The sequence below is a fragment of the Canis aureus genome, chromosome 16, assembly GCF_053574225.1.
Source record: "Canis aureus isolate CA01 chromosome 16, VMU_Caureus_v.1.0, whole genome shotgun sequence".
Taxonomy (NCBI): Eukaryota; Metazoa; Chordata; class Mammalia; order Carnivora; family Canidae; genus Canis; species Canis aureus.
Window position 1 is genome coordinate 34,066,039 of NC_135626.1, and position 26,131 is coordinate 34,092,169.

The 26,131-nt window shown below is 40.1% G+C and overlaps 1 protein-coding gene across 6 annotated transcripts in view; it reads right to left on the reverse strand.

Annotated features, from left to right (window-relative positions):
* Positions 1 to 1,290: 1,290 nt before the first annotated feature.
* Positions 1,291 to 26,131, reverse strand: part of UTP18 (UTP18 small subunit processome component) — a 41,665-nt gene continuing 16,824 nt past the window's right edge. The window contains exons 8-15 of one of the 6 annotated variants that reach the window (XR_013354438.1): positions 21,167 to 21,267; positions 20,830 to 20,920; positions 19,276 to 19,399; positions 9,102 to 9,276; positions 3,759 to 3,901; positions 3,063 to 3,305; positions 2,187 to 2,225; positions 1,291 to 1,433 (exon numbers count right to left, since the gene is read on the reverse strand). Coding sequence is in view for 4 of the 6 variants with exons in the window: in XM_077852701.1 (XP_077708827.1) it covers positions 3,248 to 3,305; positions 3,759 to 3,901; positions 9,102 to 9,276; positions 19,276 to 19,399; positions 20,830 to 20,920; positions 21,167 to 21,267 (692 nt within the window). In the remaining 2 variants the exon portion in view is untranslated. Of the gene's footprint in view, positions 1,434 to 2,186; positions 2,226 to 2,253; positions 3,306 to 3,758; positions 3,902 to 9,101; positions 9,277 to 11,229; positions 11,400 to 19,275; positions 19,400 to 20,829; positions 20,921 to 21,166; positions 21,268 to 26,131 lie in introns of those variants that run through there. The other 5 variants (XM_077852703.1, XM_077852701.1, XM_077852704.1 and 2 more) reach the window with 5 other exon arrangements.

The following is a 26,131-nucleotide window of genomic DNA, read 5'->3' on the forward strand; positions in this document are numbered from 1 at the left end:
CTCCTAGGAACTGAAAAGCATATGCAAAATAAGCACATCAAAGGCTTGGTATCCGTATCTGAAATAAACAATGATGCAGCTGAAGTTAAAGAGGAGGTGATGGTAAACAGCTATGAAGAGCCTTGCCTTTGATTACTTGCAGTCCAATGCTGCCCTCTAGTACTTCATGAGAGGAATAACATGAACACATCAACAGTTTCAGGACTGACATTTTTAGCATTAATATCTACTACGGAAGTTGTTGCTCAGCAAGGAGGGGACAGGTAGGGGCCTCTACAATTACACAGCCAATAGCCCACCTTTAATAAAAAGTGTCTTTTCAGAAAGATCCCAGCACACGTTAACACAAGACCTATTGGGCTGCTCTAGGTCATCACCAGTAGATGGCCTACAAGGACCTTGAAGACACTGAAGATGCCCTTCACTGAGCTGTTTGTTTGAAATACAGTTAAGTGGGATCCGTTATTTCTTTGGGCAGAGTCAGAGCCATTGTCAAAAAACTTCTTCCTCTAACCTGACTTTTCCAGGTGTTCGCAAGGGGGTGGGGTGAAAGTTCTTAGACCTACTTGATACTTTGCATAACTAATACTCCTTAAATACATGGTCGATGTCAGCATTCCCTAAGAAATGGTAGAGACTGGTTTAAAACAAAGTTACACTACAACCAAATTAGGCAACCATCAGCCCTGGAACCTAAATTAAATGGAACTTTTTTTTTTTTTTTTTAAGATTTGAGAGAACGAGCGAGCATGAGCAGGGGGAGAAGCAGAGGGAGAAGACTCCCCACTAAGCAGGGAGCCCAAGATCATGACCAGAGCCGAAGGCAGATGCTTAACCGACTCAGCCACCCAAGTGCCCCTAAATGGAACATTTAAATTGACATAATAAATATTTCTAGGAAATGGAGCGGCTAATCAGGACACATGTACCCCCATAAACACCAATGACAATTTGAAGTAATATGCCCAGAAAAGTCTTATTTCCATTATCACCATTCCAAGAAAACTTGGAAGTTCAAAATTAATTCCATGAGATCTCACTGCTCTCCTATCAAGCCAAGTGACCTCAATAGCTCCAAAGAGGCTCTGTTAGCTGATACACTGAAACACGGAGAGTTCTATGCTGGGAAAGGGGGAAATAGTAATTAGGATAAACTGTGAAGTAGGAGAGTATCTATCTGTATTATTTCTGGCTCCTGACAGGTGTTTCCAATCTCTCATGTTTAGTCAGAAAAGAAATGCATCCCAAACAGTGTGTTTGTGTGTAGGTGGGAAGGAAAGAACAACATAATTTTCAAACAAAAGTTGCTATTTATTAAGACATTGCTGTTAAATAAGCACAGCTGACTCAAATCATTATACATATATCAACACACATTAGAAAGTTTCTGAAAAGATATATCAGAATGGGCTTCTCTTGTGGCTCAACTGCATCTGAGAAAAGAACAAAAGAAATTATACATGATTTACAGCTGCTAGTCATCAACAAACATACATGCTGGCTCTATAATTTGGAGAGGCAGGACAGACCGCTTTTCCCCTCTTGGCTAATGTTTTGTTCAACAATTAAACCTATATGTACTCTCAAGAGTCTCCTCAATGTGGAGAGAACATGTATGAATCTCAGAAAAGACCAACTTAGTCAATTGTGATGAACAAGCCAATGCAAAGCTCAACCTCAGAACCACCACATTTCCAAGTCAAAGATCAAGCCATGGAAAAGGGAAGCATGTCCTACTATTTTAAATACTGGGCAGCAAAACTAAGGACCAGCCATTACCTAGCTCCATGACAAGCTACTATTTAAGTTGCCAAAGAGCAAGCCATTTTTAATCTCTCAAGAAGCATAAAAATAAGGGGGTTTGAGCCATGGAAACTGTAACTGTATCTGAAGATACTTCTCACTATTATGTCTATCCTTTGTGGATTACATGTTCAGTAATAATAATTTTGATGACCATTACCGAACACCATATTAGAAATCTGACCTCAGAATAAGAGCCCAATTGTGATTGGAATAAAAATTCCCAAGGAGGGTTCAAGTCCAACTAGGCTGTTCATGATCTACTTCCATCCTACTTCCCCACCCGAAGATACAGCAACCCAGGTACAGCTAAGGTGGTCCCTTTGTTAAATGACAGCAATGGATGTAACCTTTAAAACCTAGAGAATAAAAGATTTTCTTACTTTAAATATTCTCTTTAGAAGTCTGAGTAATGGTGCAACCTGAAAAAGTAAAAGACAAATCATCTAAACAACTGTGTGATTACCAGGAGTATTGTCAATCAGATCACGGAATAGCAAATAGGAAGATTTTCAGGGGGAAAAATTGTGATCGTAATCATTCTCACCAGGCAGCTAGGTTAAGACTCCTCAATCTGACATTCTGAAGGATCCTAAAGCTAACTCCTCAGATTTTAGTAAAAACATTACACTTGTGGGACGCCTGGGTGGCTTCAGCTCAGGGTGTGATCCCAGGATCAAGTCCCATATCGGGCTCCCCCCGCATGGAGGCCTGCTTCTCCCTCTGCCTACTCTGTCTCTCATGAATAAATAAATAAAATCTTTAAAAAAAAAATTACACTTGCTCCACAGCATCTAGGAATGCTAGATGCACAGGGGTCTAGGAAATACCTCATCAGTCGTACCCAACAGACATGTTAGTCCAACTCACTTGCTAGAAACAGTCTCACTAGATAGCAGTGCTCTCAAGAAGACCCTAATGCTTCTAGTGCTTAAACTTAGAGAAAAGAGGATGCAATTATAATAAAATCAAAGCTTTGGGAGAGAATTTCTAAGTGCAGTAGGAACCTGCATGCTTTTATAAAACTTGAACTAAAAGAACCACTCCAAAAATGATTGGGAAGGAGAATGATGGAATGCATCAATTTTCCAGGTGTATCCCATTTTCCTTTCAAAGCAGAACTTGAGATCATACTGTTTGCTATATCCTCTTTTCACAATTATCTCCTCAAAACCAATTTACATTCCTCCTTTTCTTCATGCCAGATTTCAGTATCTGAAGCATACACACATAAACATAGGGTCCTAAGCAATATTCACCATCAACTCAAGGGAGCAAGGACAGAGGCTGTGACCGAAGTTACAGGCTTCCAGTTCATCAGCTCCCCCAGAAGAGCCACCTCGTCACCTGTATCTTCTAGCAACTGTGCAATTAGAGTTTGTTTGTTCCCGCTTTATAGCCAAATATGTTGAGTGCAGAAAAGAATCTGGGCAGAGCATAACTTTTAGATCTCTCTATGGTTGATATCCTTATTTACAGCTAAGCTGCGGGGAAAGCAGTACCTTTTTCAAAAAAAAAAAAAAAAATCACTTAAATCTGGTGGAATAAATATGAATTATCAAATCGACAAGGGTTAATCTAAACATAAGGCACTAAGAAAGTGGCATTATTAAAGTGGCTACTCTTCCTCAAATTGACATTCTCAAAATATACCTTACCACTCCCCCAAATAAATATTTTTTTAATTAATAAATAAACCTCCAGGTGAACTTTTCTTCTAGTCACATTTTATGGTAGAAAGATGCATTTTGTTACACAATGAGGAGGACAGTCAAGTTAAATTGACAAGCTTAACTCTACAATTAATCATTTATGACTGTAGTTGATCAATAAGCTGTAGAATTAATAAACTGCATTTAAGTGTTGAAATGAGAATATAACAACAGTATCTCTTCATACTCTCAAAAGAAGGTTACAAGTATTTCTGACGTTTAAAACAGATAAATAACACCCACCTATATAGCAGGGCCTTGCCCTTTTCGTTCCCCAAGGCAAAATATCCACTTCTGGGAGAAAAATCCATGGTATGAACAAGAGAAATAGTCTTCTTTTTAATGACTGGGAAGTTTGAAAATACTGTACAGGAGGGAAGGTGAACCTGTAGGAAATAGTTCAAAACTTTAAATCACAATAACTGCAAACTCATCTTTCTTCTGGAGGGTATTATGCTGAGTGAAGTAAGCCAATCGGAGAAGGACAAACATTATATGTTCTCATTCATTTGGGGAATATAAATAATAGTGAAAGGGAATATAAGGGAAGGGGGAAGAAATGTGTGGGAAATATCAGAAAGGGAGACAGAACGTAAAGACTGCTAACTCTGGGAAACGAACTAGGGGTGTTGAAAGGGGAGGAGGGCGGGGGGTGGGAGTGAATGGGTGACGGGCACTGGGGGTTATTCTGTATGTTAGTAAATTGAACACCAATAAAAAAAAAAAAATAAGAGATAACTTCTCTGGAAAAAAAAAAAAAAGATGACTGTTAAAAAAAAAAAACTCATCTTTCTTAAATTTTAGGTATTGTCCACCTTTCTGATGGAACAGTAAGTTCATTTTGATTGTAGTACATATGATGTACAATTCTCTCAACAGAGCAAAGTGTTCTGAAATTAAAATTTGCTTTTCGATTTGCTTTAACTAAGAGAAAGGAGGAAGAGAAGAAAAGTGTCTCCTTGATACTTCTAATGCAGCATCTAGCATGGTGCTCTGCGAGATTCTGATGTTTGCTGAGTGAATGAATAAATGAACACACACACTAAAGTAGAAGTTCACAACGGTACCCATTACTGCTGTAACGTAATGATCACGGTAAACAATACTAAAATTTGGTCACAATTGTGACCTCAATTATGAAGAGTCTGATTTTATATAACTGAAGCCTAGCAAAGTCCTACCAACTATTCCAATATCACATAATTTCCTTTCTACACTTTTATTTTCAACCTATATAATGTATTCTTGGCCTTTTCCAATCTCCTCTGAAGGAAAACAAACTCATGAAAACCTGCTTCGTCAAGTGAAACTGTGTTCCAATTTAGACAGAGCCAAAAACTCACTTCCAGGCCTGACCTAAACATGGGGCATGGGGGCGGGGACCACACAGGCTCTTTCTCCAAAAGAGTCTACTTCAGGGGAAAATGAGCCTGAACCTAAGACTGATGCAACGAGTCCTCATCCGATTTGTGGATAAACAGAACGCTAGCACAAAAGCAGTTACCTGAGTAGACTAGGATTTTAACAACTCTCACTTTCAAATATTCTCTACCTCTTCTAAAACATACTGTACCTTCATATTCCAAGATATGCGGAGAGCTATCGCTCAGCTATTTATGTTGGTAGCCTGTCACCCTCCACATGTTTAGATGAGACTTTAAACCATCCAATCAAGGTTATTTTCATAGATGAGCCCCAGGTAAAACCTAGTGATATGCACATCTGTCTATAGATTTCAGTTAGTCACTTATTAGGCCCTATTCATTCTGATATGTACCTACTGACCGTTTTGTTAAGTGTAAGAAAGCAAAGTTCAAGGTGAATCTCCAAGCCACTTCCATTCTCAACTTTCCCAGAAAGCAGAGTCTTCCTGTGCAGCATAGCATCAACGCACAGACAGTAGTACTAATGAGAAGTGGTCTAGATCCATTACAGCCAAGAAGCTGGCAGTGCCTGGACTTAATCTTAACTTTTAAAGTTCTTAAATACCATTTTCTATATAGGTTCCTTGAAAAATATATTTTAAAAAAACTAAATATTTAAAGCAGACTAGTTATTTCAGGAGAGAAGCCACAATGTGAATATTGCAAAATTTATTTACACTTACTTTGGGAATGTGGAAATTATATGAATTTTTGAAAAGTGGTTTGGCTTCTTGTATTTTGCTTAGGCTGTTCTAAGTTTGCATCCTCCAAGCAAGCACCGACTTTAAACAGGAGATCCAAGTCATTATGGGAACAGACCATCAGGAAATAACCATTTTCTGCAAGTGCCAACTGTCCTATGCCTCACTTTTGTTTCCACCCTGTATGTCACCTGGTACTTTTAAACTATGCCCCAGATATTTGCTTATTAACTTTGCTAGCATGACTTTGAAGTCTGAGAAGCTGCTTTTCTGACTCTTCCAAAATGAAACACACCAGAACTGACCTTTCCACTTGAATAACTTCTTAAAGATAATTAAGCCATCCTCTTTATTTTCTAACCTAAATTGGAAAAAACAGTCTCCTAATTTGGATTCATGTAACTTTATACTTAGGTCAATTTCTTATTACAAATAGGGAACTCACTATGGGGCAAACATTGGGGCATAAGACATAACATAAATTTTTTAAAAGCCATTTTTACCAGAAGGTCACTGTGTTATTTTTAGCTAAATAAACAGAAGAGAGTATCAGAAATACTGTGGTAAATACACATACTTAGCAAAGTTTATGATATAAATGGTGATTCCTCAGACAACAAATAACCTACACAACTGTACACAGTGGCCATGGCTTCATACAACAGGCCAGTGTGCTCCTTCTGACAGAGGATAAAAACCAATTCATCAACCACTTATTTTTATATTTTATCTCCTCTAGACTTGACTATCAAGAACAAAAACATGTTTACAGTGGTCTCCTAAGAGACCCAGCTGTATCTATTTGTGAAGTACCCCCCGCCCCTGAATCAGCACTTCCTCCTTCAAACCAGCCAACTCCCACCCACCTGCTGAGACATCAGCTGTGCTCAAACCTCTCTTTATAGCCCTTGTATTAAAAGCTCTAGTTGAACTGTTAATTAAGAAAAAGCTCAAGGGCGCCTGGTGGCTCAGTCGGTTAAGCATCTGACACTTGATTTTGACTCAGGTCATGATCTCAGGAAGCTGGGATCAAGCCCTGCCGCAGGATCCATGCTCAGAGGGGAGTCTGCTGCTTGAGTTTCTCTCTCTCCCTCTGCCCCTTGCGCCCAACCCCTTGCACTCACGCATGCTCTCTAAAATAAAGATTCTTTAAAACAAAAGAAAAGAAAAAAACACAACTTCTTTACTTCAGAAAGTTCCCTTTACCTCCGACACCACATCTGCATTACATTTAAGGGCCAAGGTATCAAAATTCATCAAGTAAAAAGCTCACTCATCCTTAATTTAATGGATAAAAAGTTCCATGACTTTCTACTATCAAAGATTGTAGAGGCACTAACAATTTAACTTCTGAGTCTCTTACTGCCGCAATGGCTTAGATTTATACTCACTGCTTTGTGCTGGGGTAACAGGATTGTTTGGATCATTATGAGAGACTGCCTTTAATGATACTAATGCTGTTTCGCTGAGGCATTCTGAAGCTGCTATGCCTGGCTTCTTTCCATTAGATATTATGGTTGACTACCATTTAAAAAATGGGATTTGGCTGTTACTAATGAATTCCTTGTGTGATTTTGCCACAGTAAAAAACCATAAATGCTGCCATGCTCACTGAAGCAAACTAGGCAGAACTAACTATGAGGCGTCTAGCAGGATATATTATGTCAACAGGAGACGGATCCCATGGTTTTCTAGAACAATTTAATACCATTAAAATGATAAAAGGTCAATGTGTGCTAGTCATCCACTCCCATTAGAGGACTGAGGACTTTAAAACTGACTTGAATTAGAACCTTCTCATGCATCAAACCATCCATTCAACATAAAGGCAGTAAAACACAATGCTGTATTTTTCACTCTTTTCCAACAGAATTCTTTGTTCCCTCCAAGAAAATCTTATGGAGAATGCCAACATACACCAATGATAACAGCAAAGCTGCTCTGTGTGATATGGGTAGGGCTTAGCCTCCTTGCTCTACTTGCCATTTGAAGATTTGTACACATTCCAGGGAAAAGAGGAATTCAGTTGGAAAACCACTAAAGTACTAGGAAGAATGGAGAATCTAGAAGCACAGTTCTGCCCTTTACTAGCTCTAGCCTTTGGGTGAGTTAATCCTCTGAGGACTGTTACTTGGCCCCAAATTATTGTGAAGAACTCTTTGTAACTCTTCGTAAACTATGTGCTGCTATTACACAAAGCTAATGAAGCATGCAAAACCTTTTGCTGCATGAACAAGATAAATCTAAGAGTCTAAGGGCTTACAATCTGGTAGTACACACGTAACAACACAGTGCAGCACTGCCATTCAGAGTACTGTGCCTTGTGTGGACCTGGTGCCTGGAGCAAGTAACTGTTAAATAATAAGAAACTGGTTCTGCCTCAAGAGTAGGTGACTTCCCGGAGACATGGTGACACGTGAGCTGGGCTCTGCAGCTGGGAAGAAAGGAGGTAACGCAGACCTGAGGCTGCAAGGGCGGCCCTTACATCACCTTTGGAAACTTGACTGATCAATAGTTCCTACACTGACTCAACACTGTCCCTAGAGGATAAGGATAGCTCCCCAGGCCTAAAGCATTCATACCACGTGCTTTCCATGGACCACCTGCCTTTACTTCTCCAGGCCTAGAATTCTGGTACATGCTAGGCAGAGAGCAACTACATGATCAACCACCAATACGGACCATGAGCATGGACTTCCTAATGATAGAGCACACTTAACATATGTAATCACAACCTCCTACAGGATTAAACATGTCCTGTGTGACTCCACTAGGAGAGAACAGAAGCCGGCACCTGGTTTCCTTCAGATTTCGCCCCAAGCGCCCCTCCCTTGGCTGACTGTGCTGTGTATCCTTTCCTTGTAGTAACTCTTGGTTACGATCTTGAGATCATATACAGAGTCCTGTGAATCCTAGCAAATCACCAGCTTGGGGAGAGCTTGGGGCCTCCTGGCATGGAGGCATATTCACAAGTACTAGCTAGCCAGGTAAGCTGTTATCTTTTTACACAATTTTCAAGTTCAATTTATTTTCAGAATCTAAGAATTGCCTCCCTTCCTCCATTAGGATAGTAGGACTTAAAAGGTAGATATAAGGAAAGACAACTGTAGAAAAATAAAGTGTTTGCTATAAACATATTCCCTAAGACAAATTTAGCAGCTACTGTGCATCATCCCTTCTGCAACTACACCCAAAAGCCATGATACTAGTAAAAGAATACTAGTAGCTTCAAAAGAAGCTACTCTTTTAAAAATAATCCAACACTCTTCTTTCCTATTATCCCTCAAAGTTTTCAACTTAAATTCTGAGGTTTTTGTTTTTTTTTTTTTTTTTGGAAGGAAACTACTACATATCCTTCAGTACATTTTAGATTTTTTTTTTTAAATTAGGCTCCATGCCCAATGTGGAGCCCAAGGATTATCAATGATTTTTTTTTTTTTTTAAAGGTAAAGCTATATTACCAATCTGACTGCTTCTTTCATTTCTTCTGAAGCAATTGCCAAGATTTCTGTAGTAGGATTGAAGGTCAGAGAAGTAACACCTGTAACCAAGTTCATTATAGCTTTTACTGGCTTTGGATTTGTTTCTTGAAGACAAGAATCTTGATTGTATATGTTTACCACTCCACAATTAGAACTGCAAAGAGAAAAGGAAATACAACAAATTAAAAAAAGAGCAAAAGGGCTTTCACAACCTAAGTGAACATAGATTTAACCCCACACACTGATATTTGCAGGAATCACTTCATATTGTGTTACAAACAGACCAAGACTGTAGAGTTCATCCCAAGGCAAAAAAGCTAGACCCACTCTACCAGTTCTACTGCAGTCTTGCTCAACTCTGTTAACTCTGGCAGCCTTTCAACTGTGAGCTAGAAAAATCCAAGATAGCACAGACTCTCCATTATTCATTCCTTCAATAAATATTTATTGAATGTCAACTTTATGCCAAGCACTAGAGTTAAGTGCCTGGGATGCAAAGGTGAACAAGACTGAGACCAAGCCTGCCACTCCCACAGTGTTTATGCCCAACGCAACATTTGAAAATGGGAACAAGAGCTGTCCTTCCCCTATTTAGAGCACCTCTTTTCTCTTTTATTCTATCATATTTGTGAGAACTGCCAAAACAGTGTGGAACAGCACCTGTAATATGTATCTTTGTTCTCTCTCCTGGAAATATCTATAATCAATGAATGATGGAAGTGATCATGTACTGTAAGTTTACTGAAATGTTTACCAGCAGTGAATTACATCCAATACTCATAAAAAGTAAATCCCGATGACCTGCCTATTAACAGAATCATTCACAGACAAGAACTTTCAGTAAATGTTCAGACTACCTCCTGTTATGGGTATCATTTCTAAGGAATAGGGACCAGGCACTTGTAATTCATAGGTACTTAATTCAAATTTTATTGGCAAATGCAGCATAAACCTGAAAGATGTAAGAGATAAAGTCTCAAAGTCACAAGGGTGACATATGTACATTCCACTAAACACTCTCATTCCTAACACTCAGGTATCTTCATTTATTCTCTTAGTACATACTGACTGCCTACAATGAACCAGACACAGTGCCTTAACAAGACCAATTCAGTTCACACACAAGGTTCTGTACTTGCAGTGACAACCAAGCATACAAACAGTATGTTAGTGCATCAAGTCTTCAAACTATTTACATATCCATTTTCTCATTTGATTCTAAGACCTTTTAAGTAGAACTAAGCATAACCACTCAGGAGACACAACATATATCCCTGTTTTATTTAGTTTTGTTATGGGGACGCCCTGGTGGCTCAGTGGTTGAGCATCTGTCTGCCTTCGACTCAGGGCATGATCCTAAAGTCTCGGGATCAAGTCCCACATTGGACTCCCTGAATGGAGCCTGCTTTTCCCTCTGCCTATGTTTATGTTCTCTGCCTCGCTCTTTTTTTTTTTTTTAATTTTTTTATTTATTTATGATAGTCACACAGAGAGAGAGAGAGAGAGAGAGAGAGAGAGGCAGAGACACAGTCAGAGGGAGAAGCAGGCTCCATGCACCGGGAGCCCGACGTGGGATTCGATCCCGGGTCTCCAGGATCGCGCCCTGGGCCAAAGGCAGGCGCTAAACCGCTGCGCCACCCAGGGATCCCTCTCTGCCTCTCTCTTTCTATGTCTCTCATGAATAAATAAAATCCTTAAAAAACATATTTGTTATGGACTGAATATCTATGCTCCACTAAAATTACTATGATGAAACCTTAATTCCACCCTCCCTCCTTATTAGGGAGTGGGGCCTTTGGGAGGGAATTAGGTCATGATGGTGAAGCCCTCCTGAATGGGATTAGAGTCTTTACAAAAGTGACCCCAGAGGCTCTCTCCCTCTTTCCACGTGAGAACACAAAAAATCGACTGCCAGAACCCAATCATGCTGGCACCCCAACCTCAGACTCCCAGTCTCCAGAAATATGAGAAATACACTTCTGTTATTTATAAGCTAGTCTATGGGTCTTCATTACAGCAACCCAAATGGACTAAGACAAATTTCATCTTTTCCTTACCCATATTTTTAACTTTAACTTGGATCAAAATATCTACTCATTATACTTATACCGAATCTCTTTTCTTACTGAACACTGATTTATGGCTAAATCCATCTTAATTAGGTACAAAAAGTTATAATCCATATGGCTCTCTTCTATATATCAATTTTAGATCAAATCTTACTATCATGAACTTTAAATAAAGGCCTGCTCATTCTTACTTGACTGTTGCTTAAATCTGTGGGACAAAAATGGCACAAGTTAATCATTTTGATATATAGAAACTTATTTTAATAGTAGTATTTCTGCTAAAAGAATATAACTGATTCTGGGATGCCTGGATGGTGTAGTTGGTTGAGCATCTACTCTCAGTTTCAGCTCAGGTCATGAGATCGAGTCCCACTTTGGGCTCCAGGCTCCATGCTCTATGCAGAGTCTAACTGGGTTCCTCTCTCCCTGTCCCTCCTCTTCACCCTCGTGGACACTCTCTCTTTAAAATAAGTTTGTAGGGACACCTGGGTGGCTCCGTGGTGAGCGCCTACCTTCGGCTCAGGGCGTGATCCTGGGGTCCCAGGAAGGAGTCCCACATCGTGCTCCCTGCACAGAGCCTGCCTCCCCCCCCCCCCGCCCCCACCTATATCTCTGCCTCTCTCTGTGTCTCATGAATAAATAAATAAAATCTTTTTTAAAAAATAAATGTTTAAATCTTAAAAAAATGGATATAAAAAATGGATATAAAAAATGGATATAAATAGATTCTAATGTCACTGACAGTGTTTAGTATTTATTGAATGAGTACTGTATGTCCAACAGTACGTAATAAGGAATACAAAATATCAGAAGGAATTTATCCCAGAAAAAAAAATATCTGCATGAAACAGCCAAAAATATAAGAAAATATAATAAAGCACATTAAGCTCTGTATGTGAGCTATGTTCAGAGAAAGGAAAAATCAGTATGAGGTGAAGCTGGACCAGATGAAGCATAGTGGAAGACCCTGGACTCAAGCTGGACAAAACAAAATACCAGTATCATAGGTAAGGGGAAGAACAGAACAGAGAAATAAGCATGCTTACTAGCTTACACCCCAGAACTCGTAACTAAAGAAGCAGACATGACTGTCATCCATCCACCCACAACCATAGCTGACTGAGCTAGAAACAAGTTCCTGAATCCCAGGTAGTCAATGTATTAGCAGAATAGCAACCACAGAGTGTCCTGGTACACAAAAACTTTCACAAAAAGGAATGATGGCAACAAGCCAAACCAATGTTTGTCTTATGAACTAGGACTAGGAACCAAGGTGGTGGTGCAAAAAAAGAAGAGCACAAAGAAATTAATATTATGAACAAAAGAAATTAATATTATGAACAAAAGAAATTATAAGGTAGAACAGTAGTTATTCAACCAGGGACAATTCCCCCAACCCCTAGCTAAGGGGGGCTAGGCGTCCCCCTAGCCACAGGTGTCATATAGAACTTAAACTGGTTGAACAAAGAATTCTTTTTCAAGACCAAAAAAGACCAAACTCTTGATTTTCTTCTCACTCTCAGTTACCTCCCTTCTCCAATGACTCTGGTCCCCAGGGTTCTACTTCCCACCTACCTCTAGCATCTCATTCACCTCATTTTCTCCTATGGACAAGACCACCTGTCTCCTATCCCATCCAAATCAGTGCCTTTACTCTCAGCCACACCACACTTCTGCTTGTGGGAATGAATGCACCTCTTTCAACATGCCACCTCCTCCCCGCTCATACTAAGACAAGTCCATTCTTCTGGCTACTCAGGCCTGGAACCCGAGAACATCCTGCTTCTCTCCCATCCCAATTCTCTAAGCGGCTATGACATACATCACAAACATCAATGCCTGTCTCTCTTGCGTTTGTTTTTTTTTTTTTAAGATTTTATTTATTTATTCATTAGAGAGAGAGAGAGAGAGAGAGAGAGAGAGAGAGAGAGAGAGGGGCGGGGGGGAGAGATACATAGGCAAAGGAAGAAGCAGGCCCCATGCAGGAAGCCGGATGTAGAACTTGATCCCAGAACCCCAGGATCACGCCACAAGCCAAAGGCAGACGCTCAACCGCTGAGCCACCCAGAGGCCCCTCTCCCGTGCTCTCATTCCCACTGTCCTCAGCGACAGCCCCACCAGGATTACTGCAACCACCTCAAAGCTCCCTGCACCTCTGCTGCTCCCCCTAAAGGCTGTCACAGGAATTGTCTACTTCAAACCCTCAAATTCAGATACAATCACGATTCTCTTCTACTTAAAAACCCTTGATACTTTCTCTTTCCACTCAATGTCATGTCCACAGTCTTCGACACAGGGTAAAACACCCCCTACAAGTTCTCCCTCTCCTGTTTCCCTCTGTAGCCGAAGCCCTCAGAATCTAAACCTGATCTAAACCTAAACCTGATCTAAACCTCAGTGCACCCCACTCAGAATCTAAACCTGAATCGTCTCCCCTCCAGACCCTTCATTTCCACTACCTGCAATGCCTTTCTCTGAATCCTACCTGGCCCTCAAATGCTTAGCTCAAGTGCCAATACCTGCAAAAATACTTTTCCAGATGACGGTTAGGACAGCCTTCACCTGTTTCCTGCGCTCTTAAAAAACACTGTATCTCAACTGCAGACCTCATGAAGACTTGTCTATAAAGAGATACATGGATATACATCTGTCCTCACCACAGGACCAGAAATCGTAAGATGGTGACACGCTGTTGTTCTTCTATCTCACAGTCCCTAGCTAAATGGTCAATGTTTTTAGCAATGAAAAAAACAAGGCAGAAACACAACATTCAATAAAACAGGTTTTCCCGGCACTGTGAAACATACATGTCCTGAAGATTTTCCTGGCACTGTAAAACATATATGGCCTGAAAATTCTCTACATGAACTAAAATGAAACCCATTTTATATATTCAATGAGAGTGCTAAAATTAAAGGACAATTGGGACGCCTGGGTGGCTCAGCAGTTTAGCGCCTCCCTTCTGCCCAAGGTGTGATCCTGGAGTCCCAGGATTGAGTCCCACATCAGGCTCCCTGCATGGAGCCTGCTTCTCCTTCTGCCTATGTCTCTGCCTCTCTCTGTGTCTCTCATGAATAAATAAATTAAATCTTTTTTAAAAAATTAATTTTCTGGGGATCCGTGGGTGGCGCAGCGGTTTGGCGCCTGCCTTTGGCCCAGGGCGCGGTCCTGGAGACCTGGGATCAAATCCCACATCGGGCTCCTGGTGCATGGAGCCTGCTTCTCCCTCTGCCTATGTCTCTGCCTCTCTCTCTCTCTCTGTGTGACTATCATAAATAAATAAAAATTTTAAAAAAATTTAATTTTTTGATAGAACAATTAATTCTGGGCCCTAAATCCTAATGAATTTCATATTTTTCTATAGCCCTGAATTATCCAGTATTTTCTGAACATAAAATCAAAATATTTGATCGAGGTTGGCAGTGTGGAAAGAACACAGAACTGGGAATGAGACAACCTGAGTTCCAGACCTGGCTCTGCCAATAATCAGTTTAATGATTAACAACCAATGAAAAAAGTTAAATTAACCAACTCTTAGACCTCTTTATCAACAAAGTGTGATTCAACACACCTTCCTATGATAATGAAATGCTCTGTATCTGCACTGTCCAAGATGAGAAGCCACTACATGCATGCAGCTACTGAACACTTTAAATGTGGTACTGGCCACTGTGATGGACATGCAGGATTAGACTAAGATGCCATCTGGACACAAACAAGGGAGGGAACAGAAACAGGACAGTAACGAGAATAAACGAATACTGAAAATATCCTACAGCACAGAGATGAAAGAGACACTTGTTCATTAGCTTTAAGTTCCAGAAGACTAGTTCTCATATTTTCCAAACCCAGAAAGGTTACTGATATCACAAAAATCCTGAAGCAAAGTCTTAAGCTAAGGATTTAAAATCCAGATTTAAGTAGAAGAAATAGCAATCCAAGGTACATTTAGAGATTTAAAGAGATAAAAAAAAGAAAGCTATGTAAAAGCTGAAACAGAATAGTTGAAGCAGATTTTCCAAAGGGATTATATACATGGTACAAAAGGATTCATACTCAAGACAAACTATAAACTGTCTTTGCTTCTTATAAGATTTCTTAATCTACAAAACTCCTAGTAAACTGCCTTTACATTTTTTTTTAAGATTGTATTTATTCATGAGAGACACAGAGAGAGAGGCAGAGACATAAGAAGAGGGAGACTCAGACTCCCTGATGTGGGACTCTATCCCAGGACCCTTGGATCATGACCTGGGCCAAAGGCAGAGGCTCAACCAATGAGCAACCCAGACGCCCCGCCTGTACATATGTAAACACAAATGCAGAAAGGTATAGCTTCAAAACAGGCAGCAGAGTCATTAAGAGCTCAGGCTTTGCAGCCAGACTATTTGGGTTGTAACTGCTGGCTCTACCTCTTACTCTCTATGTAACATTAACCAAGTTACTTAACTCACAATGCCTCAGCCCCCCAACCTGTAAAATGGAGATAATAGTACCCATATTGTGAAGTAGGAAATGAGAATTTATATATGAAAAATATATAGATACACCCATACACATATATAGTTAATATACACACACATATGTACATATAGTTATACAAGAAAAACAGTCCTTGGCACATGGTAAATGATGGGAAAAAATTTGCTGATAAGTCTTTTCATTGTAATTATTAATCAAAGTTTGAAACTATTTAGATGGGAACAATAAAGGCAATTTTATTTATTTTTTTCTAAAGATTTTATCTGAGAGTGAACACACGAGCGAGGGGAGCGGTGGAGGGAGAGGGAGAAGCAGACTCCCTATGGAGCAGGAAGCCCAATGTGGGGCTCGATTCTAGGACCCTGGGATCATGAGCTGAGCCAAAGGCAGCCACTTAATTGACTAAGCCACCAGGAGCCCTAAAAAGGCTATTTTAATTTGTGTATTTATAAGGAGCTGATAAAGGCTAGAGCCAACAAATCTCAAATCACCTGATAGAACTGTGATCTGAAAATGCAAAAATAGATACTTCTATGGCATTGACCTAAAGTTCTCAAAATGCAAAGACCCCAAAGTGGTTTGTAGCTTGCACCCCTAGTAAAGACAGGAGGCTAAGCTAGTGATTTGTGGCATGGCTGCAGGATGAGACATTCCCAACTTCCTCACTGTCAGCAGAGAAAATAAAACAAAGGAGACTCACTCAGTCACCTTATGAGGATATCTGAATTTGGTAAGCTACCTTCTGAGGTCAGAGGGGCCTCTGCACACAAAGGGCTATCACACACAAGACAGAATATGCCATGTCTCAATTCCTTTTCATTCTTCAATATACAGTGCTTTGCACCTAGTAGACATTCACATGTCTTTCTTTTTAATGACTGACTTCCGGACCAGCTAGGAAGTCACAGAACAAGACACCCTATTGCACTTACAGAAGATGCAGCAAAGGTATGACCTAACTACAGATTCCACCCAGTGGAGTGAGAGAGGTACTGCACCTGAAAAAGTGAGACTACAGGGTTCTAGGCCCTACTCTGTCAATGATTTCAGTGGTCTCCTAGAGAACACTTCAGAGCATCAGTCCCTATCCACAGAATGAAGGTAGGCCAGACATTTCCCAAGTACACTCTAACACTGATGTTGCATAAATTAATATGAACACTTTATAAAAGCATATTGCAATCCTTACATTAACAAATGCCATAAAAAACAACGTAAGTAGGGGCAGCCCGGGTGGCTCAGCAGTTTAGCGCCGCCTTCAGCCCAGGGTGTGATCCTAGAGACCCGGGATCGAGTCCCAAGTCGGGCTCCCTGCATGGAGCCTGCTTCTCCCCTCTGCCTGTGTCTCTGCCTCTCTCTCTCTGTGTCTGTCATGAATAAATAAACAAAATCTTTAAAAAAAAAAAAAAAAAAAACATAAGTGGAACTATTTACAATCTTAGTTTCCCTATCGCCCTATCAGAGCTAAAACCGCATTCAAAGCATCTACCTTATGTCAGGACACTGAATGAGAAGAATTAACAGATACAAAACAGAGGAGTTTTTAGACCAAAGGAGTCAATTCCTAACAGCAGAGGCCTAGAGAGAGGGGTTTCAGGGCAGTACTACGAGGAGGAGGGCAAAGAGGGCAGCAGAGGGAAGAGAGAGGAGAAGCAAGGCACTGACAGAAGAAAGGGGAAGGGGAGAGAAAGGGAGCCAGCACCAGCCAGTGGGGTTCAGCTACTCCTGCCTCTGGCTTCTCCACTCCTCGCTACCTCTCTAATAACCTCAGAAATTCCTCTAACAAGGTTAAGGCCTTTCTCTACAGGTATAACAATAAAAACCTAATAATGGTCTTTGACCAAGAACATCAGAATTCTATTACACTGAGGACAAATAAATCAAATGAGTTTAAACTAGTATTAGATTCTTTCCTTTTTGGGCTCTTCAAAGGGTCCAATGAATAAAATAATAAAAGTAATTCAAAAAAGAGAGGCAAGGACCAGAAAACTAACTTCACAAATTTAAGTGAAGGTCATTTGGGGGCAATTCTGCTTAAAATTATTTAAAATTAGTTTCAACATCAGCTTTCATTTTAAAGGAGCTTTACTCCCAGAAGTTCTGCTAACCATGGACTACTGCCATCATGCACACACTGGGCAAATGCTGGGCTCACATGGGGGCATCCCTCCCTATAGGTCTGTAGTAGGTGTGGTGACTAGAGAGAACATAGGACAGGAAGGGGCCTTTGTCAAGGCCTTTATTTGGACCTGGTCTCCAAGCTCCACAGCCTGGTTTTACCTTCTTTCCCACTCCCACCCCATGCCCCAAAGGTAGTAGGTGACCAATTTTCTTCTTTCCCACTCCCTTCTTTCCCACTCCCACCCCATGCCCCAAAGGTAGTAGGTGACCAATTTTCAAATGGTGGTGGGGATGTTTACAAGGATTTGTCCCAATTTTAACCTGAAGGAGGGAATGAAGAAAGCATATGCCATACTAACAGATGGCAAGACCCACTTCATCTCTCACCCAGGGAGATTTGACTGAAGTTGTGTACACACTAAGAAAGTCATAAAAATCCACTGTCAGAAGATCTAAAGTTTCAGGTGATGAGTGGCTTGGAAAATAAGATAATCAGAAATCCAGGTAAGTCTCCAATGCCCCCTCGCCCCATGCATCTTTAGAATCAAACAGGAGTGGGCACCTGGATGACTCAGTAGCTGAGCCTCTGCCTTCGGTTCAGGTTGTGATCCCGGGGTCCTGTCCTGGGATTGAGTCCTGCATCAGGCTCTCTGTGGGAAGCCTGCTTCTCCCTCTTCCTGTGTTTCTGCCTCTCTCTCTCTCTCTCTCTCTCTCTCTGTGTGTGTGTGTCTCTCATGAGTAAATAAAATAAAAATACTAAAAAAAAAGAATCAAGTAGGAGAATAGAGCCATCTTTCCACTAGTGCAACAACCATTTCTTTCCAGTAACAACACAGTAACATGTTCTAGATAATATTTTCAAAGTTTCTACAATATTAACAAACAGTATTTCTTAGCAACATGTTTGATTTATACCACTAGCCAAAGAAAAAAGTGCTTTAAGTATCTTTGAAACTTAAACCCAAAGTTTAACTTATTGTTTCCTTATCAATGGCAAGAAACCAAAAGAGTAATAAGAAAACCTGATGTGATTAAATGAATATTTCAAATATAAGAAAAAATACAGGGATCCCTGGGTGGCGCAGCGGTTTGGCGCCTGCCTTTGGCCCAGGGCACGATCCTGGAGACCCAGGATCGAGTCCCACGTCGGGCTCCCGGTGCATGGAGCCTGCTTCTCTCTCTGCCTGTGTCTCTCTGGCTCTCTCTCTCTCTATCATAAATAAATAAAAATTAAAAAAAAAAAGAAAAAATACAATGATATAAAGCAGTCCAGTATTTCTTTGTCAAAGAGCTGATAAGCCACCATTAACATTATTAAACATTGCATTAAGAGGATGTGCAAAAGACCTGGGTGTACTGATTTTCTATTACTGAACAGTTTATAAATAGAACTACTTAAGCACTATCTAGTGTATTTAATTCTTTAATATTTTTCCACTAGCACAACATGATTAAGGTTACAAGAACCTCTCTTTACTTACCCACAAGCCACATACTGTCCATTCCTAGATGTGGCAATGCTTAATCCATATAAACTGCCTTCATCAACGAATCTATTAAGGCACTTTCTAGAGTTCACATCCCAAACATAAACTTCCCCATCACCTGAATTAAAGAGCCAAAAAAGAGTTTGGTTAATTTTGTTTTTAAGTTGAAAGCCAACTGAGCTGACCATCCTCAGCCCCTCTTCAATAGTACAAAGGGGCTAGAAACAAAAACTCACTATAAATATCCTACACCTAGAAAACTGGCCTAAAAATATTTCTGATATACATTCCCACATCTAGAAAACTACATTCTAACTAGCTATCTAAAAATAGTACCTTTAAGTTTAGAGTGAAAATCACTCTAAACTGAGTTTCAGCTCAGGTCATGAGCTCAGGGTCCTGGGATAGAGCCCCTTGTTGGGAAATCCTTGCTCAGCAGGGGGTCTGCTTCCCCCTCCCTCACTAGTGCACTCTCTAAAATAAATAAATCTGTAAAAAACAAACAAACAAACAAACAAAACCCAAAACAACTTTTTAAGCCAGTTATAAAATAAATCATGGAGACAATATATAATATGGTGAACTACAGTTAACAACACAGTAGAGCATATTTGTTTTTTTTTTAAGATTTATTTATTCATGAGAGACACAGAGAGAGAGGCAGAGACACAGGCAGAGGGAGAAGCAGGCACCATGCAGGGAGCCCGACGTGGGACTCGATCCCAGGACTCCAGGATCATGCCCTGGGCCGAAGGCAGGCACTAAACCACTGAGCTACCCAGGCGTCCCAGTAGAGCATATTTGAAAGTTGCTAAGAGAGACGTTATAAGTTCTCATCACAAGAAAAAAAAATTGTAACTGTGCGGTGACAGATGATATCTAGACTTATTGTGATCATTTGCAATATATACAAACATTTAATCACTGTTGTGACTTAATATATGTCAATTATACCTCAAAAAAAGCCCCTAATGGTATGTTATCAGGTGCTATTAGCTGAAGTATAGCAAAAATTATGCTAAAGAGCCCCACAGAGATTGAAGAATAGTACTCACAGGTAGAACCACTCTGATGCCTCCCACTACCAAGCAGCATGAACTACACTAAGATTATGATGGCCCCAAGATCCTACAGGTCTCCAGGATCACACCCTGGGCTGAAGGCAGCACTAAACCGCTGAGCCACCCGGGCTGCCCGGCAATGACAAATTCTAAAATTAAAAATGACTTTCTAACTAACACAAAAGTCTAAAATCAAACACTGTTTTTGGTTAAATCTGAAATATAAACACATCCAAAGCCTTTAAGAAAAGCTTTAGGGAGATCCCTGGGTGGCACAGCGGTTTGGTGCCTGCCTTTGGCCCAGGGCACGATCCTGGAGACCCGGGATCGAGTCCCACGTCGGGCTCCCGGTGCATGGAGCCTGCTTCTCCCTCTGCCTGTGTCTCTGCCTCTCTCTCTCTCTGTGTGACTATCATAAATAAATAAATAAATAAAATTTAAAAAAAAAGGAAAAGAAAAGCTTTAGATGATCATGTCATTAACTTACCTGAAGAGGCATATACTTTCTTGCTATCTGAAGAGAATGTGGACGCTGCAACCCTCCCATTAATTTTCATGCTACCAATCAATTCTTTAGTCTGGAAGAATAACAAATATTACTTATCAAAATGCTAAGAGGTGCATGGAAGAATCACACTGGCTCAGTGGGATTCGTAGTACCTACTCAGCTGTGTTTGTCCCTACACTCGGAAGCTCTTCCCAAGTCCCACTGTGCCCCTCTGCTTAAGATGCAGATTTCAGGACACTGTGAGTTATGGTTCAAAGACTATCCCTACACTAAAATCTTATCCTAAAAGAACAAGCAACCACTAATAATGGTTCACCTTCATCGACAACAAATGAAGATATCCAGCAACACCGTTTATCAGCAAGAAGGACCCATCTGGAGAGACTTCAAAGCTCCTCACTAGCTTCTCTTTCAAACCTAAGAGAGGAGACAAATCAATAAGAATTAATATGTTGGTTTTTTTAAGGATTTTATTTATTTATTCATGAGAGAGACAGAGAGGGGCAGAGACATAGGTAGAGGGAGAAGCAAGCTCCCAGTGGGAAGCATGATGCAGGACTCAATCCCAGGACCCCGGGATCCCAGGAGCCAAAGGCGGAGGCTCAACCACTGAGCCACCTAGGCGTTCCTAATATGGTTTTCTGTAACATTATCATTCACTGGCAATTGAGAATTTCTTTTAAAACATCTAAATGCCTCAAACTAAACCAAAAGTAGGCTCACACTGAGTGAGTCTGACCCAAATAAAGGTCATTACAAAGTGCTTACTCTTCTTCTCTGTCTTGGTTAACATTCACCATTTGAACTGCAGCCAGAGATTCAGCTCTCCGAATAGTAAACGTACCAACTAATTTTCCAAATGTAAATGGTGATATCTGTAATTAACTAAAAGGATAAATTATACTTCTTTGTCACAAAGTTCATTTACCAGGAGGGAAATATACAGCCATGAGAGACAGCTAAAACACAGTAACATACTGTAACTAGTTGCTGACTACCAACTAAACAGCCCATGATGAAGCAGTCTAGTCTTAACTAGGTAGAGGCAAAAAGGAAAAACTAAATAAACAAATAAGAAAGGAAAAAAGAAAACCACAAAGTGTCAATGTATTCAAGAGTTGATTAGCTTCCAAAAATGTGACTTGTATAACCTAATCACATGAGCTAAGTATATAGAGTATTGATTTACTTAATTACAAAGGGACATACTCTTTTTTCCATGCCTAAAAGGCTCATACTGACCATACCGAAGACTCTATCAAGATGACTTAGTGAGCAAACTTAACTCATTAAAAAATTGTCTAATAGAAAGGATACATAAATAGGTACAACTGGCTACCTCTAGGGAAGGGAAGCAGGTGGCCAGGGAGACAGACCAGGGGAAACTTTTCACTCTTCACCCTCTTTTATGTACTGGATTTTTGCACCAAATGAATGCACTGCTTGATCAAAAAGTATTATTTCAAAAAATGTTTAAGTTGCTAAGTTAATATAGTCATCAGAATAAATACATTTAGAAAAATCTAGTGAAGAACCCTTGTTCCTCTACAGGAAAATGCTAGTTAAGGATCCCACAGACGATCTTTTATCCTATTAACAGTTTTTGTCTAAATGGTTCAAAAATCCTACAAAACTGGGCCTCCCACTCTAGTGCTGCCCCAGGGACTATACCCTAGGTCTCTTGATGGAAATCAATCCAGATACAATTTTCAATTACTGGGGTTACTCCTCCACTATGAATCTATTCCATCTAGGATAATTTTCATCCCCCACTCTGGTCAAAATTTACATTCTGACTACAGTATACAGAAACAGCTCCAAGCAAAAGGAAAATCCCATCACATCATGAAGCAGGGAAGGGAGGCTAGTTCCAGCAGTGTAGAGCTGGAAACTCCTCCAGACCAAATCTTACTGACACAGAAGAAATATGAGAACTAAATGGCCTACAGCTGGGGACCACCACACCCACAGAGGAATACGGACTGCACATGTATCATGAGAGCCACAGGGAACAAAGTTCTCTCATACTGGGCAGAGACAGACCTGGTGTGGCAGCAAAAGGCAAAGTGCCAAAGGGCTCATTACACAGTGCCTGCTCTCTGCCCACAGCTGGCTAAAAGACCTTATGCCTGAGTAAGCTTGTTGTTCTGAGAGAACTCAAGAAAGGGGGAGGGGGGGTCTTTCAGAAGTAAACACTAGACTTGCAGCAAATTAAGTCTGGTAGTTGATTTAGCAATTAATTGAAAAAAAAAATAAGATAACAGTATTTTCATCCAAAACTTACAGCATACCAGTTATACGTATGTAGCATTTTACTTTTAACCTCGCAAAAAGTGGTAATAAATGCTAATATCAACATTTTAATTACTTTTAACAAACGCTGAATCTTCCAAAATAGGAACCAGATAAAATATGTATGACCTTGCCAAAGAAAATATAATGCTTTAAAGATATCAGATATGGACATGTGGGTGGTTCAGTGATTGAGCATCTGCCTTTGGCCCAGGTTGTGATCCCAGAGTCTGGGGACCAAGCTCCACATTGGGCTCCTTGTGAGGAGCCTGCTTCTTCCTCTGCCTGTGTCTCTGCCTCTCTCTCTGTGTCTCTTATGAATAAACAAAAAATCTTTTAAAAATAAAAATAAATAAAATAAAGACACCAGATAGAAATCTTTTTACAGATCTGTGAATGAGATTTTTAGGTCAACTAATGAACAAGTGATAAGAAAAAGAATGGCCAATTTAATCATAATAGTGCCAAATTCCGTAAGATGGAAAGTGGACTGTGATGGGACAGATTATATGTTACTCCTAAAATGGTGGCAATTACTTACTGCTAACTGAGCACTTACCATGTGGTTGTACTCATGGTAAAAATTTTCTCTTTTGAATAAAGTGATGGTTACCAGAAGGAAGGGGAGTCGAGGGATGGGGGAATGGGTTAACTAGGTGATGGGGATTAAGGCGTGTACTTGTGATAAGCACCAGGTGATGTATGGAAGTGCTGAATCACTATATTGTACACTTGAAACAGAACACTGTATGCTAACTGGAATTAAAATAAAAACTAGAAAAATAAAACTAAAAAAAATTTTTTTTAATTTTTTAAAGATTATGTATTTATTCATGATAGAAAGAGAGAGACAGACAGAGGCAGAGACACAGGCAGAGAAAGAAGGAGGACCCATGCAGGGAGCTCAATGCGATACTCGATCCTGGGTCTCCAATATAAGGTCCTGGGCTGAAGGCGGCGCTAAACCACTGAGCCACCCGAGCTGCCCTAAATTTACCTTTTTTAATATTTAGGACCCTCAGCTTTATACAAAGAGAAAACTGAAGCTCCGATATTACCACACCTTTGAGTATTATGCTTATAATCAAAATGGCTGCCTGACCAACTAATTTAATTCCCAAATGGTCAGATTCCTCATGTGTTTACCTAGAACAAGATCTCTCTTAAGAACTGTCCCTCTAGAAAAAAAAAGAAAAAAAAGAAAGAAAGAAAGAAAAGAAAGAATTGTCCTTCTAGGGACATCTGAGCGGCTTAGTGGTGAATGTTTGCCTTTGGCTGAGGGCATGATCCTGCAGTCCCAGGATGGAGTCCCACATCGGGCTCCCTGCATGGAGCTTGCTTCTCCTTCTGCCTGTGTCTCTGCCTCTCTCTCTGTGTCTATCTCATGAATGAATAAATAAACAAATAATCTTTTTAAAAAATTGTCCTTCTAAATAATATAACAGAAACTGCTTCTGGACTAGTTTGAACTAGTAATCTGGGGTGCTCAACCTTTTTGTGTCAGTCTAGTGAAACATATGGTCCCCTTCTTGTTGTTCAAAAACTTTCTTAACTGAAGGACATGCTAAACCTCAGTTATAGGTTAGTAAAAATAAAGATGTAATATTCTTCTCAACTGACTTCACAGACCTCTAAATTCTATCAGAGAATTTTGAGTCCCTGGACCCCATATTATGAGCACCATCGGGTTAATGGAACAAACCATCAATTCAGAATTCTTTAGAATCCATCAATTCTGTATTCATTTTTTAAATTTACATTTAAGACAAATTTACATATGTATACGTTTGCATATTCTAACCAGTCAGCAATTTCTCCCTCCATCCTAACGTCCTTCATTAATTTGAGTCATTTATAGTGTTTTATAAGACTGAAAATAGTGTTCAACAACCAACCCACAAAAGGAAATACACTTAACTTTATCATTATCATCATTATTGCCAAGCTATGCTTATAGAGGAAAGAATAAGAGAGGAAATACTGAGAGGGAAAGGCAAATGCCACGTCTCAGAATAAACTAGCAATTAGATCCACACTCCTGCGTACCAGCAGATTCCATGGTAAACATCACTAACTGTATCTTGGCCAACCCCGGGTTTTGCTATTCACAAAAGGATGGAAGGCAAGGATGGAAAAAACCCTGTACCTTTTCATTTAGAAGAACAGAACGTGAAAAAAGTTAACAACTATATGCTGTTTTCTGCTTCAATACGGGTAGACTGGTTAAGCCTTTTCAACTCAAAGTGAGGTCAGCATCACCTAAGTGCTTGTTAAAAATACAGAATCAGGCCCACTTCACACCTAGAGAATCAGTCTGTGCTTTAACCAGATCCCCAGGTGATTCATATGCACATTACTGAGAAGCAAGGGGTTAAAACATGCTTCAACTAAGAACCCACATGGAAAGTATCACCAAGTGTCAGGGAACACAGGAAACAGAAGACTGGAAACACTGAAAAGAAACACCATAAATGTTTCTGAAGTTGGTCTCATTCACTTTGAACAGTTAGAAAAAAAAGCTGTAAAGAGCTACCCTTGTCCTTTACAGCCCCAAACATACCTACAGTGTAACAGGGAAACTCCAGGAAGCCAGAGCATCATTAACGCCACCTCCCAACACTTACAATGCTAACCCAGCCAACCTCACTATAAGGGCCTAGGTTCACATAGGGTTCATAAAGGTGTCACTGGATTTTGTGGTGATATGCGGAGGGGAAGAATGGGAAGAGTAGAAGAAGATACATTTTCACCTAATAAAAATATTTTTTAAAATAGTCTTTAAAATACATTATCATGTCCAAAAGCAACGCTTACTTCCTTTAAATGTAAACCAAAACTCTATTATAACACACACGAGAGGAACAAGAGAGAACCCAAATTTCCTGAAGACCAGAGAGGTGAAATACTTTGAGGACTTGGGACTCAAGTCTTCTAGCTCTCAAGCTCTTGCTGCTGCATCAACTGCTAATTTTACAGCCAAGCATTTCCA